Here is a 14552-nt window from a genome sequence, read left to right as displayed (position 1 = left end):
TGGATGTCCTGCTTTTCAGCCTTCTTCCCAGTTCTCCGAAGTCCCTCTGTAGTTTGTTCCTCGTCTTCTTCCCGACATCATTTGTGCCGACATGTACCACCACCTCTTGCTCTTCACCCTCGTCCTTGCGGATTTCCTGCACTCTGTCCGCGATGTCTTTCACTCTAGCACCAGGAAAGCAACACACCATCCTTAAATCCAGTCTGCTGCCACAAAAACCCCGGTCAGTTCCTCTCACGATGGAGTTCCCTATTACCACGGCTCTGTGCGATGTCCGACTCTTCCGCTCTGCCTCTGCGCCAACTTTTGATTGACAGACCTGGCCGCCTTGCGAACTGGCAGTGTCATCAGTCTCTACTGTTTCCAAAAGCTTCAACTTGTTCCTGACAGGTACTTCTCCTGGGGTCTCTTGCACCTGTCTCCTCTCTGCCTTCCTCATCATCTGCTCTCTTCTGGTATGCTCGGTGTAATAACCTCACTGAAGGTCTTGTCCAGAAAGAGACAAGGTCCTCGAGTACTTTCATCAGCGCTGCAATATGCTCGGTCAATAGCTGAATGTGAACACACTTTCCACACATATCCGAGCCAGACACACCAGAGTCGTTGACCTCCCACATCAAGCACGTAGCGCACTGAACCAGCTGGGCAGTCATGTCTTCACCCTCTTCAACTGTGGTGTAATCACTTCACTCAAACTTCTTGTCAAAGATTCCTGAGCTGAAGCCTCACTCTTCGATCCAAACTTCCTTAGACCCTCTTTTTGTGGCAAGTCTGTGGATTCTTAATTTAGGTTAGAGGAGGAGGGAGGGAGGGAGACCCTACTTTGTAGGACCTGGGGTTTAGAACTCACCCACTCTAATAGCAGTCACTTACCTTCCCGACCGGCTTTGCGCTCCGCCTGAACTTCCGCCCAGCTCCCGCCGCTCTCTGCTGCGAAAAGTATCAGGAAATTTTATGTCTGCAACTGATAAGACAGTATGGTCTGGAATTCACTCCCTAAATCTTTCACTTCTGTACCCGTCCTTTTTCCTCTGTGACACTTCTTGGGATTTATCTCTCACACCAAGCTGTTGGGTCATCTTCCATAATATCTCCTTATGTTGCTTGGTATAAAACTTTACTTGGCACCTGCTTACAAAGTGCTTTGAGGTATTATTTGTATTATATAAATCAAAGTTGTAATTGTCCCTGTTAATTAAATCTGGCCAGCACCCCCTCCTTCAGATTGTACATCCCAGGTAAAAACATCAATCCAAGTCTAATACAGATGCTCTTTATGTTTTAACTACTTGACCATGTTGCTATCTTACTTTTGTTTTCATAATCAGTTGAGTTTTGGAAACTACATAGGCTGTACAAAACTAGCTCATGTGTACTGTTCAAAAAGAAAGACAATGGCATGGCATTTGAGCTAATAACTGGTAGTGCGAAATAAAATGATCACAAAATGCAGGTAGGCCTTGAGGGTAGCAGAGTTGGCAGTTTCTGGCCTTGTGAAATGTTGCCCATCTGCTCACTGTCAGAGTAAGTTAGTGGTGCATTTGGATTCATGCCCTGGAGTTTCAGCTCTGAGCTAGTCATGTGACAGTCACCACAACTCAACAAGACTTGTAAACTGCTGCTTGTAGAGCCAGATGCTCCAGTGCACATGTGGTCTAATTATATGTCAGATTTTTTGCAATTATGAGAAAATTTGCACTGCTGTCTACATGCAAATATTTTAAATATTTGTTGGTCCTTGCTTTAAATGTTGATTTAAATTGTTTTCAATTGTGTACCTTTGCTTCACTCATAGAATATTGAAAATAATGGTTTAGACTGTCGCAGTACTCAGATTTGGAATGTGAATCATAGAGTGATAACAGTACATAGGAGGCTATTCAATGCATCATGCCTGTACTGTCTCAAAGACAGTATCTAATTAGTTTCACTTTGCTGCCCTTTCCCTGTAAATTTCTCACCCTCGAGTAATTTGTACAATTCCTTTTTTAAAATTTTTTAAATTGTTTCCACCAACCTTTCAGGCAGTACATTCCAGATCATAACTACTTGCTGTGTGAAAATAATGTCTCCTTACCTTGCCTCTGTCCTGAAATCTATGTCCTCTAATTATTGTCTCCTCTGTTACTGGAACAGCTTCTATTTACTCAATCAAAACCTTTGATAATTTGAAAAATGAATGTATTGCATATATTGTGGGGGAGGGGGGGGGGTCAAAAATGAGCAGCTTGATCCCCCAAAAAACAGCCAACTAGACTAATGACATTGTATTAATTACATTAAAATAAATGCCAGTATTGAAGAAAATGACAGTGAATATCGTCAAATGAAATTCTGGAGAGAAGAAATCTACCAAAACAGGAAGCTTTAGTTAGGGAGTTTGAGAATGTGGCGAGTCAGTTATGAGCCTGCCAATAATAATTGACATAGGGTGAGGTAATGCATAAATGGAATCCTCAGATGACTGAGAGATGCAAACTGCATCATCGAACTGAATGAATGTTTCAAAATATATTGGAAGAATTTGTAAACAGATTCAGTGTAATGGAGGCCTGAGTGTCAGCAAAGTCTGATGAAGAACAGTTACTATAAGGGAAAGGTATGATGCTGTTTTCACTCAGGTGTTTTTCATGTTTGTTAATGCGCAGGATGTCAGCAAGGACAACATTAGATAAGTCAAATAATAAAAACACAGCTGAAGATTTTCGGAGTGATGGGTTAAAATGAAAACACTTGAGAGAGAGCAATAAGTCATCTTGGATTTGGATAGGATATAGGGTTTAAAGTACCTGAGTCATCGTGAGGAATCCATCAAGATAGGGCTGCAGCAATTTAAGTAATCAGAAGTTTTGATAGTTGTTGAATAAACAAACTTTGATTTTTGCCAGTGCTAAGTTGGAGGTGGTATTGGCTCATTCATAATATTGTCAAGCAAGCAATCTGATAACAAGTTAGTGTTTGAGATTGAGGCTGGAAGCAAACAAACCAAGCTGGTCACTAATAGTATATTTCTGTATAATATATAATTAAACTACCTGGTATCAATAGATAATGATGCCAAAGGTGCTGTGTGAATGGAGAAACAAATGGGTCACAACTGGAATGGTTATGGTATTCGAAAAAGATGACCATGTAGTCAGGGAGAAATTTCAGTGTGCCATATCAGTGATACTTCAGCTGAAATAATCATGTAGAAACATCACAGTTGCCAATATGAATTTATTAAAAATATAATTTAGAAGTTTACTGAAAATGGTGCTGAATTTATTGATTATTATCCTGAATCACGAAGTAATTAAAGTGTAGTTATCTTCCAGGAAAAAAAAGGTGTACAATGAACAATGTAATAAAGTTAAAATCAGTCATACCTCACTCAGACACTGATTTTGCTAACGTGTTGAAGTTAGCAGAGCACAAGGTTTGAAATATTAACTGTAAAAGGGAACTGACTGTATCAGAGATGGACTGCTTTGCAGCTTATAAATTCCAAGAAAAAATAATCATTATACTGATTAGATATTACTTGTTAATACTATTATACAGAATTAACCCAATGACACTGTATATAAATAATATGGCAACTTTTGTGTTGTTTACAATATTAAATTCAACAGAAAATTGTGTTTGTTTATTTTCTATTTAACACCATCATTTCTGGCATATCATCAAATGCCCCTTTTCATAATTCTCCTTTTAAATAAATAGAAGATGATGGCATAGCTTAGTCCTGAAAGCTAATGATAGAATTATGGTTGTCATTTCCTTAATTTTAGCTCAGTACTCATGAGAGTGTGAACGCTCACCCGCTGATGCTGCCTGTACCCTGTTAGAATACATAAACATGCACTCCTGCAGGAATTGTTGGGCAGTTGCATATTATTCACATGTTGTGATATATTTTGGAAGTTAACCGAGAATACAGATTGAGTGGTTTTTTTTAGAAATCCTCACTTAACATTCCTTCCAAAGCTAAGAGAGGACAAGTCATCATGTCAAACATGGTCCAATTATCTTTGTTATTAGGATTCCATGGTAATGAACATCACTTCAACCACTCTATCTGTAACTTAACGATTCAGTTAAAGAAGTGCCTGCAATCTCGACTTTTGCTTTACGCAGGAAAGTCTAACAATATAGATTTGTTTTCTCTAGTCATATTTTGACTGCGCCATGAAACATAAATAAAATAGTTATCTCCTCCTCATGTTACAAAGACTTCAACATTCTTACAGACTGGAGGACATCCAATAATATGGAAAGGCAGAAAAATGGCATTTTTAGATAGATGTTATTCACATTTGTTGGCTGCATTTTTAATACTCAAAAGAAAGACAGCATTTACCTAAATATGTCTTTGCATGACAATCAATATTTCCAGTTTATAAAATTTGAAAGCAGTTGACATTTCAACTTTGAATTGATGTTCTTCTCATTAAAATTGCAAATTAACCTCAACCACCAAAAGGAAATCTCAAACATGTGCACATTAGAAGAGTGCTCCAAACCTACAATGCATCACTCCATCTAGTTGAAAAGATGTGCTACAGGAAAAGGCTGAACAGGGCTGGGCTAATTTCCTTAGAGTGTTGGAGGCTGATGTAACTTAGAAGTTTATCAAATCATGAGGGTTGTGGATAGGGTGAATAGCCAAGGTCTTTTCCCCAGTGGAGGAGAGTCCAAAACCAGAGGGCATAGGTTTAAGGTGAGATATAAAAGGGACCTAAGGGTGGTGAGTATATAGAATGAACTGCCAGAAGAAATGGTGGAGGCTGGTTCAATTATGCCATTTAAGAGGCATCTGGATGAGTATATAAATAGAAAGAGCATAGAGGGATAGGCCAAATGCTGGCAAATGGGACTAGATTAAGTTAGGATATCTGATCAACATGATTGAGTTGGACAAAAGGATCTGTTTCCATGCTGTATATCTCGAGACTCTATGGCATCTGCCATTATCTTAAAGAAGTTAGCTGTAATGTGAGACTCTAGAATATGGTATTGTCTTCACCAGGATCAATAGTTTTTGTCAGCTGAGGTGGACGTAGAACTTAACTAATGGAGTGGGCTGTTACTGCGAACAGGTTAGAAACTAGTTGCTGCTGAATATTTCAACAGTAATGTCATTCTGGAGCAGGATGGTGGACTGGTTAAGTCATAGCTTTTATGTCCACATTCTTGTGGTTGCAAAGTTACTTATAATGGGTGATTTGGTGTGTCTATGTGCTTTACAAGTTTGGAACCCAATTCTGAAGAAGGATCACTGGGCAGAAAGGTTAACTCAGCTTTCTCTTCACAGATGTTGCCAGACCTACTAAGTTTCTCCAACAATTTCTGTTTTTGCTCAAATGTGTGTTTGGTTTGTTGGAGCCATTTCTGTTTTGTTCAACCTACTTTGAAGCTGTACAGATTTGTAAAAGAAAATGGAATGGAGGAAATATGAGAAAATAAGACAACCCTTAATATAATGCTCACTTTAACACAACCAATTTGGTTTCAAACATGTGGTCAGATGCTAATGGTGATGAGCAAGGGGAGGAGGAATAATAAATGTTACAGAAGTAAGAGGTGTTACAGAAGTAGAAATTACTTAACATAATGGAAGGAATGTTTCTCTTGATATTTTCTTATGCATGTGTTGGTATAAACAAAAGGAGAAATTGAGGTCTGCAGATGCTGGAGATCAGAGCTGAAAATGTGTTGCTGGAAAAGCGCAGCAGGTCAGGCAGCATCCAGGGAACAGGAGAATCAACGTTTCGCGCCTGATTCCTGAAGAAGGGCTTATGCCCGAAACGTCGATTCTCCTGTTCCCTGGATGCTGCCTGACCTGCTGCGCTTTTCCAGCAACACATTTTCAGCCTTGGTATAAACAAAAGGCAAGTGTATGTCAGGATACCCATTCGTAAGGGACATTTTCAAATTATACATCAAAGGCTGAGGAATGTTCTGGGTACTTGATTGTTTAGATTGTATATTGCAGTACTTGCCGGCAAGCCTGAAGGTGTTGCCTCAGGTAATGTGGAGGACATTGTAGAAATTAACTCCAGAGTCTTCAGCTGAACCTCAGAGTGACATTATTTCCCTAACTGATATAAGTAACAATATCTGAAACTGACTTGTCTTTTTTGTTCACCTCTGATCTTAAATTCAAGAATGCATCCCCAAATGTTCATTATAGGTAACATACTTGGTTTCTAACAACCACCCCTTAATTGTATGATTGCAGTTCAAGTGCATCTGGTACTTGCTTTCTGCTTAATGGTCCCAGGCCCAGGTTCAAGTCCCAGCTGCTCCAGAAGTCTGTAATACCATCTCTGAACAGATTGAGTTAAAAAAATTAATAAACTCCACAAGTTACATTATAATCTTGCCATTGTTTATAGGAGGAACCCATAACTTTTAATGAAGATGTTTTTGTATCACACCGCTCAAGTGCCATGCGGCAGTTCCTGCAAAATGCGATTCACCTTCAGCTCTTCAAACAGGTGAGGGACTAATGTTAACCTCTTGAGATGGTTGGCAGCTCAATCGTCCTCATTGTATTGAAACTCATATGCAAATAGATTCTTCACTAAGATTGACTAAAATAAGTTATTCTCTCTGAAATTCCAAGACATTGACTAAAAAGTAATCATTATGCAAGGTGCTAATTGTCGCACTGAAGTTATCAGAAAGAATAAAATAATAAGTGGTGCTTTTAACAAAGATTTTTATTCCAGCAAAATATTTGCTTGAATACCTCATCAGTTCATCTGTTCGCCATGAAGGTGAAACCTGAACTATAGTCAATCAAATGGTGAAAAGACGTAATGCTTTGCAATAGAGACATTCGGAAGAGTGATTAGAATATCTTGGAAAGAAAGAGAGAAAACAACAAAAGCCTCTGGGATGAATTCACCAGAAGAGGCATAATAAACATCATCAAAAAAAACTAAAATTGAGTTTAGTTGACCATCTGATTAAATGTGACAGTACTTAGACACAGCATAGCTCAAAGGCCATAATAATGGTAAAATGACTCAAAGATCAAAGGATTCTTGGACAAGCACGATCGAGGAATAAGCAAAGTCAGAAGTCACATGACACCAGCATATCGGTTAACAGGTTTATTTGAAATCGCTTTCAAAACACTGCTGCTTCATCAGTTGGAGTCTTCACATGAAGAAGGAGCAGTGCACTGAAATTTTATGATTTCAAATAAATCTGTTGGGCGATACGCTGGTGTCATGTGACTTATGGCTTTAACCACCTCAGTCCAACACTGGCACCTCCACATCGAGGAATAAGCAAAAATGATTATCGAGAGGCAGGGAGGACAATTTGCAATAGAAGTGACTAGTGCAGTATTATATTCAGCCCTCAGCAAGAGGCAGGAATTGAAGTAACAAATGTCAAAAAGTATTAGGCAGGAATGGTAAAATCATAGGGAGATTACAACTATTTCTTTATTGAGTTAAATATTCGATTAGAGATTTTTTAAAAAGTCTCACTTGAAAGGGAGTGGAATTTATTGGAAAGCTCAGTTGTACCAATGTACATGCTAGGGAGTTAGATGTAGCTATCACTTCTGCTTGTGAGCACTAATTTTAATAGTTTCACAAGCTACATAGGAATTATCCATTTTTCTTTCTGAAAAACTGACTTTTGCTTTACTGTGCTCATATTGCTCATAATTTTTTTAGTACTATGAGCACCAGCAGTTTTTGTTTCAGCAGTTAAGGTAGGTGAGTCCTGTGGTGCTGCAATAGATTGATCATCATTGTTTTGGACCAAAAGTTTAACGTTTCAGATGTTACCTCTTCAAATGGAATAAAATTAGTGGTTTTCCTTCTTTATTGCATAGTTAAGCAAATTATTTATACAAGAGTCAAATTATACCAATTTTCTAGCAAATAAATACCTAGACTAGAGTTCTGAGCCATGTACTTATTATTTAATGTTAATATTTCTGACCATATTACTGACTGGGTATAATGAAAGAGAGACTTCCACTCATAAACAGCACCTTTCTAAACTGCATCTCTTTATTCAACCACATGTTCTACACTAAAAACAGAAGTATAAAGTTTGGTATAATTGTGTATTCGTTTTTATGTGATTCCTTTAATTCTTCTTTTGTTTTTTAAATTAGTCCATCCTTATTATGTGATTTGACAGCTTCAGAATTATAAATACTGTGCTTTTTCTGATACTCTTCTTTATGACAGTGTTGCACATTTGACCAGTTATTTTCTTAAAATAAAACTTTTCTTTTTCAGTTCATTGATGGTCGACTGGATCTCTTGAATTCTGGGGAAGGATTTAGCGATGTGTTTGAAGAAGAGATAAATAATGGCGAATATGCAGGTATAAGGCATTACTGATCAGTGCTCATAATAATGAAGCTGGAAAAAAATCTATTTTTGGCTGATATTTAGAGCTCAAAAAAACTGATGTGTCAATAAATTGCCTTTGACTCAGACCACAGGGAGTATAGCACTGTCTTTTGAGAAGCAAAAATTGAGTTTGTAATATGAGCACTTTTGCTTTGATTAACTTCCATTGCACTGTGTAATACACACTTTGCATTTTTAGGCTATTATGTTTATGACTTTGAAGATTCTTTGCAGCAATTTGTAGTTAAGATGAGCTTACTACAGTGGCAATTATTACAGCAGATTGAAATAATTTTTCCTCAATCTCTAAAGAACATTGATAATTTTAAAGTTCTTGAAGTGTGAAGTATTTCTGAGACACAGTAATTCCATGCCTCTGAAAGCAAATGCCAGTTTACACCAAGATTAACTGGTATCTAATGCAGATCTGTATAAAAACCAATTTAAAAAACTCTACTGCTGAACTCTGGAACCCTATGTCTAAACTTTGAGCGGGATGACTTTAACAGTGTAAGTCTGCCGTGTTGATGTGTCTAAAGGCAGATGAATTTTAAGCATAAAGGATTTCTGACTGCTTCCTCCGACCCTTCAAATAGCCAGTGGATTTGCTATACTGTGTGCCTTATAAAAGCACATGGCCATTTAAATCTTAACCTATAAGTGATCATATATCAAGAAGTAAATAACATACCAAAAATGTAAACCCAATCTGGCTGTTTTAAAGCTTTTCATTTTTGTTTTTAAATTGGCCTTTTAAAAAAAAAATCCTCCCTTTAATCCTTCCAGCTGGGATTTATTTTTATTCATTCGCTGTATGGGGGTGTCACTGTCTAGGTCAGCAATTAATGCCCATCACTAATTGTCCAGAGGGTAGTTAATAATATTGGTCTGGAGTCACATGTAAACCAACCCAGGTAAGGATGACAGTTTCCTTCCCCTAAAGGACATTAGTGAATCAGATGAGCTTTTCCTGACAATCACCAGTGGATTCATGGTCTTAGACTCTTAATTCTAGATTTTTATTGAATTCAAATTCCATCATCTGCCATGTGATTTGAATTTGAACCTGGGTCCTGAGAACATTACCTGGGTGTCTGGATTAAGAGTCCAGTTGATAATTCCACTAGGCCATCTTCTCCTCTGTTGTGATGTTTTGGTGCTCCATGTATTCAAGACTAAACTTTACTCAGGTTAGGAAAGTAAATTACTTTTCATAAAACAATAGATGAATTATTACACTAGCATTAGAAAAATAGGTGAATATCTAACTTCTAGGAAATTTATATTGAATGAAAAGTCTGGGCTGAATCTTACAATATTTTAGCTAAGTGTCATTTTCATTGAGTTTCATGGAGAGTTTATCTTCACAACGATAGAATGGATAGTCAGAGTCTTTTTCCCAGAGTAGACATGTCAATTACTAAGGGATACAGCTTTATGGTAAAAGGGTTAAGTTAAGGAGATGTGAGAGACAAGTTTTATACGTGGAGGGTGATAAGTGCCTGAAATGTGCTGCCGCAGGAGGTGGTGGAGGCAAATACAATAGCAATGTTTAAGAGGCCTCTTGACAAATCTATGAATAGGCAGGGTACAGAGGGAATGCATACTGCGTAGAAGCAAAGGGTTTTTAGTTTAGAAAAGTATCATATGTCAGTGCAGTCTCGGTGTGCCAAAGCGCTTGTCCCTGTGCTGAACTGTTCTTTAGTCTTCGAACACTAGTAAGTTTTCTTGCACATCCATAAATTGCCTCATTGTGGCTCAGTGCTAGCCTGATGCTTCCACTTGCAGTAGCCAGAGGTATCACTGCTGGGATACCTTGGGTTCCCTGGCACCATGCCATCTTTAACAGGCTGTTGTGCACCCAGTCAAGCACTATCAATACTGACACCCCCTACATGGTTTATGACATTTGCCCAGATCAGGGAAGTCTAGGGAAATTGGTGTTGTACTTTGCAGACAAGAGCCTGGAGGCTGAGGAGCAATGTCCCCTTTCCCCAGGACCACCAGAGGAAGCCACAACACCTGCCACTCTGGTCTGATATTACTACCTGGGTCAGTGCAGTGATAGGCATTTGGAGGAATGCCCAGACATTCAGGAAGGTCAGTGACCTTTCTGCTGCCTCCATGCAAGTCCCCCCATCTTCTCTCTGCCTCACACTTTGTCCATCTCTGCTACTGCACTCTCCTTCCACCAAAGCTCATGCTCTACCATTCTCACAATTTCATGTGACACCTCCCTCACTTGCTCTCACCTGTCAGATCCTCCCATGCTACACCGTATTGTCTCTGCACTGCCTCCTGATTCATATGGGACACTTTGTCAGTCTTCCCCACCTTCACCAGCACGAATAGCTGTCCCACCCACTTTTGTCTCATTTAATCCTTCCACTTCGCAGTACAGCAAGATGTTCACGTCCCTGTCTGATGACTGCTGCACACACACCAAACTCCTGCCTGGTTTTGTCTGCGCTGAATTGCAAAGCAGCACCGTAGTCCTGCGAGTCTTTAAGTTGCGGTTGAAGAGCCAAAGTGCAAAAACGCAAGACAGGAATGCTGTGAGTGTGCACTAAGAGAGCAAGCTAGCAGCCCAGCCATGCAGCTTGTTCCAGTCTGAGAGTTTGGTGCCTATCCTATAAAATGTCATAACAGCAGCATTCCAATGAGAGTTGCTCCAAAGTACAGCACTGAAGTGCAAAGGTGTCCTGTAAGTGGAGTGGAATTATCACATAATGGTGCAAAGAGGCTGGTAGGAATCAGATACCAGTATTTATGCATTTGGATTTCATATGGCCAGAGCCTTGGAACCTGCTCTGGAAGTTTGGTGCTGGGTATCAAAGATAGTGACCGTGGTGGAGCAAGAGACCAGCTGGAGTTACCGGTACCCGCTCAGGAACTCTCTGCGTCTAACCTCTGCCTGCCCCATGATACGAGAGGAAACTGCGCATTAGTGAGGTGAGGTTTGCAGCTATTGAAGCTGATAACAGCAATGCTCCCTGTCGCTAAACCTCTTGCCATATCTGAGCAAGAATCTTGACTCAACATTAGACCAGTTTTAAATCAACATAATATCAGAATTGCTTTCTTCTTTCTTGTCTAAGATTAATTTATTTCTGCTCACTCCTATCCTAGATTAAAAAGAAAAGTAGCTGGTATCTTATGCCTACAGAAATCTCAAAGGAAAGAATGCTTTCAACTTTTGCAACATCGGGCAGTTTGCATGACTAGAGATGACTCGCCCAATAAATTTGCCTTTCACAGTCATGGAATTACATTTGCTTCAATTGAACAGAATTTGAAGCAGAGGCTAAAGTAGATGGTCAGTGTAATACCATCTGTTTCACTGAGGTTCATGGAAAATTTCTATTTTTTTTTATTTTTTTTTTCTGTTTTAATGCTGTGTGATCAAATAGTGAAGGAGAGGGCAAGGATTAAATCAAAATAGAGTTGGAGAGGGAAATAATGCACTCCACTCCCTGCGGCACCCACCTCTCCCTGAACAATTCCAGGGTGTTGGTGGACACTGCGTGCTCCTTTTCCAGTCACCCGGACTCTAACGTAACCGCGGAAGAGGGGCAGGCAGTCGGCCCTAAAAAAATTTATATTCTTTTCTGTGAGTTAATTGTATACCAATTGGAGATCCAGGGCATTAATTGAGATTTCCACTTGAGCACATATAAATAGGCACTTATCAAAAGTGGTGGAGAGTTTGTATGAGGAGATGTATGCCCGTAATGTTTCACTCTATAAATAAATTTTATACTGAAGAAGTCTGGGTCTAATACCATCCTTCACGAGCTGATTTTATTGATTCGCTCACTGTCCAATTTAAAATTACAACCCATTTTAATTAAAAATGAACAAACTGAATTTGGTATCAAAGCAAGTATTTTTATCTTAAGATGTTTACATACCCAATGTCATGATCCCAGCTGATAGCTATTCTCGGCAAGTTAGATCCCAGAGTGAAGCCAGACTTGATAGACATAAGTTTTATTTTTACAATTTTTGTTTATCAGTCACTGAATATTTACAAGAGGGTGCCAATATATTTTAACAAAAGAACATAAGTTTATTACATAAAAAAATTAAATTATGTTACACAACTATGTTACACTGTAAAAGAACTATTTGACACAAACTCAATACAAATATCAGAAAGAATGATTTAGTTCTTTTAACCTCAACATTACAGGTACTCAAACCTCAGCAAATAGTTACACCCATCTCCACTTTGAAGCGAGGAATCCAGTAGGCATCTGTGGGGGGGGGGGGAAAGAGAGAGCGAGAGAGAGATATACCCTTTTGAGTCCAGTATGACTCTTCGACTTGAAATGCCATCTCTGTTCCTCACTCCACACATGTTGCCAGATCTGCTGAGTGTCTCCAGCACTTTCCTTTTTTTTTCAGATTACAAGACCCATGGTTTTTTTCTTTAATCTGCTTCAGCGATCCCTATTCAGTTGGCATGGCTGTATTTGGCTTATTTTTGGAAAAGTGCTGCATTCACTGCTGTTTTGTTCGGTTAATGTCTCTTCCTGACACTTTTAAATGAGCTACAACCGTGCCCGCTTGTTAATTAACAAGTGTTCCTTAAACTCATGTCTTCAGCTGCCTTGTTGATTGTCTTTCTGCCTGACAGTTTGCTGCATCTGGAACTTTTCTATTGCTAACTTTTGAGCTTCATAGGAGTTGCCTTCAGCCCAGATTGCTGGACATTGCTATATTAACTGCTGTTAAGGACCTTTTCAGTCCAGACCCACAGACACAGTCTATAACTCATTGGCTTTTTGGATGCTCTGTCTCTCTCCATAGGTCATTGGACATATTATTGCTCGGCAACAGCCCTTTTTCTTTACTGTTTTAAAACATTAAACTATTAACTCCCAGCTGTTCTCCAAGGCTGTAAATCCTCAGTAATAATGCATGTATGCATAAACCAGATACCATGTACCACACTCAGAACAACCTAAAATGAATCTAAGTATCATATCTTCCCCCCTTTCCTACCACACAATAATAAAAATATAATTTCAACTTAAATTGTTCTTCCAATTTAGAAACCAATTTCTCAAATAACAACTAAGTGTTATGAATCTTCATCGCACGTATCAATAGCCAGTGCTCCATTTGTGCTGCTCCAAACTAAAACCAAATATCTTCTGATATTCCTGTATCACACCATATTATTGTGCTTTATCTAAAGGAGATAAATCTCTCAAAAATAGACTTTGCAAAGAGTTTGAAAAAATAATTACCTCTATATTATAGGTACACATCCATAAAATTGAAGAACTGTAATCCTTTAACTTGAACATTTTCTTAATGTGAGCTGATCTTCCAACTAAATCACTCTTCTGCCTTATGCAGGAAGTGACAAATCTTATCACCAGTGGCTGTTCACAGTGAAGGTGAGTGACATCTATTTTATTACCAATATGTTAAAGAGAATAAAAACTAACATTAAACAGAAAAATTGCCAGGAATAAACTGAATGTAAACTCCCTTCTATATATACTGAAGTGTTCATTAAAAGTCTGGACAGTGAATTGTATTACTGCATTTGAATGGGTGAAGAATACATTCAAGGATACATAATCTCTCGATGTAAGCCCTGAGTTATGATTTGATAATCCTGTACAGTACCTTTCTAGCCTTCCAAGCTTGCATCACATACTTTGGTCATTTACTTTCTTGAGCTGATTGCTAGAACATGCATGAGTACATGATTCAGAGAAGTAACCTGGGTAAATAACTTTCCTCCTCCTGTGTGAAAAGCTGCTGGGTCTATGCTCAATGACTCACCTTTGATAGCGCATCTGGAAGTTGAACCTCATTCTGAGGGGAATTGCAGTACTGATCATTACTTTGTAGCAATGCCAAGTTTATAATCATTTGGAAGCATCCTGTTCACCACCTACTAAATATGTTTTTATATTTATTTCCAATTATGTTTTCTTGTAAGTTTACAAAATAATAACTTAGCTGACCTTTATAGATGACTTCAATTCATCTTTCAATTAGAATTATTACATTTTCTTGGCATCCAAGTTATGTCCAAGCAATCTAAATTGAAAATACCATGGTCTTATTGATATAAGTAGGAACAAATATTCTATTCGTTCCATTACCATAATGCATGTAGATGTGAATGAATTATTGACCTATTTGAAAGGATATGAA

At 38.5% G+C, this 14552-nt stretch overlaps 1 protein-coding gene across 6 annotated transcripts in view; it reads left to right on the top strand.

The window, feature by feature from the left end:
- The window catches only part of dennd1a (DENN/MADD domain containing 1A), a 523293-nt gene that overhangs the window by 422157 nt on the left and 86584 nt on the right, over positions 1–14552 (top strand). For all 6 annotated transcript variants that reach the window (XM_043720138.1, XM_043720136.1, XM_043720140.1 and 3 more), the window contains 3 exons: positions 6381–6482; positions 8256–8343; positions 13740–13780. In XM_043720138.1, the coding sequence (XP_043576073.1) occupies positions 6381–6482; positions 8256–8343; positions 13740–13780 (231 nt within the window). The remainder of the gene's footprint in view (positions 1–6380; positions 6483–8255; positions 8344–13739; positions 13781–14552) is intronic.

Source organism: Chiloscyllium plagiosum, chromosome 30, assembly GCF_004010195.1.
Source record: "Chiloscyllium plagiosum isolate BGI_BamShark_2017 chromosome 30, ASM401019v2, whole genome shotgun sequence".
NCBI classification, from domain to species: domain Eukaryota; kingdom Metazoa; phylum Chordata; class Chondrichthyes; order Orectolobiformes; family Hemiscylliidae; genus Chiloscyllium; species Chiloscyllium plagiosum.
The sequence above is the reverse complement of the archived record's forward strand: the minus strand, read 5'-3'. Positions and strand labels throughout refer to the sequence as shown.